Source organism: Loa loa (assembly GCF_000183805.2).
Source record: "Loa loa unplaced genomic scaffold supercont3.151, whole genome shotgun sequence".
NCBI classification, from domain to species: Eukaryota; Metazoa; Nematoda; class Chromadorea; order Rhabditida; family Onchocercidae; genus Loa; species Loa loa.
The window spans coordinates 12,863-14,019 of NW_018108331.1; the positions used below are offsets into that span (position 1 = coordinate 12,863).

Here is a 1,157-nt window from a genome sequence, read left to right on the forward strand (position 1 = left end):
AGTGATAAGTATTAGTAATAGGTAAAAGTTAATATTGAGTAATGGGCAATAAGGTTATAATAGGTAACATAAAAGGTAATATTGAATAATAGGTAATATCTATATTATGAAGTTGCCATAGCAATTGTAGAAAATTAGATTGAAAATATAAGTAAAGATTAAGCATAGTAATTAACTTTAATTTAATTATTATCTATCATTAATGATATTAATTTCAGCAGTATAATATACATCAAAACCTTTCTTCTTTTTCTCTTTCTTCTAACCTTGATAGTTATCATAATTAATTGGCAAAAGAAAAAAATGAGAAAAAAATTGAGGAAATTTTTGAATTATTATTAATACGGTATCAAACAATATCCTTTCCTTATCTTTTTAACCAATAAATACATTTATTTTATTGGAATTATAATTTTTGAATTATTATTTATTAAAATAATTTTTGAATTATTATTTTCTTTATTAAATACATTTCATTTATTTTCCATATCTTTTTAACCAATAAATGTCATAGATATGCTAAAACAAAAAAAATCGATTTTCCGAAAGTTTTTTAATTTAAATTAAAAATTGAATTTATTAATAAACAAAACTTAGCTGAATTTATTTGTTAAATAAAATTTAAATAACAAAATGTTTTTATCTTATTTTTTTTTTTAGAAAAAAAAATTCCATATTAAATTAAAGGTATCGGTTGGGCATTAACATGGTTAGCCGGTGAACGATTATTTATACGATCATTAACAGCTGCTCAAAATTTGATTTATTTATTTGCATCAATACGAAAACGTTTGGATTGGGCAATTGATTGTGATCATAGTTATAATGATCAATTCTGCATTGAATTATTACGGATGAATGTTTCACATGGAAAAAATGCAACATCAACCGGATAATAATTGGCCAGCACAACAATTTAACAAGTTTTTCGTTTTCCGGATTTCTACCTTTTTTTTTAAAAAAAAAAAAAAATCATGTTATGCAATATTTTTCATTTTTTTTTTCATTTCATTATTTTTTCATTTTATATTTTTTGAATTTATTATCCTTTGCGAATTTCTTTTTTTTTAATTTATTTAATAAATTATAAAATAATAACAAATTATTATTTTTTATTATTTTTTAAATAAATTATTATTTGTTTTCCTTTTTTTACC

At 20.2% G+C, this 1,157-nt stretch overlaps 1 protein-coding gene across 1 annotated transcript in view; it reads left to right on the plus strand.

Moving 5' to 3' along the window:
• LOAG_17917 (hypothetical protein) overlaps positions 1 to 1,157 on the plus strand; it is a gene marked incomplete at its 5' end in the record, with an annotated part of 5,809 nt that overhangs the window by 3,671 nt on the left and 981 nt on the right. Inside the window, one exon of the mRNA XM_020450584.1 lies at positions 688 to 923. Coding sequence (XP_020305714.1) covers positions 688 to 896 — 209 coding nt within the window. The 3' untranslated portion in view covers positions 897 to 923. The remainder of the gene's footprint in view (positions 1 to 687; positions 924 to 1,157) is intronic.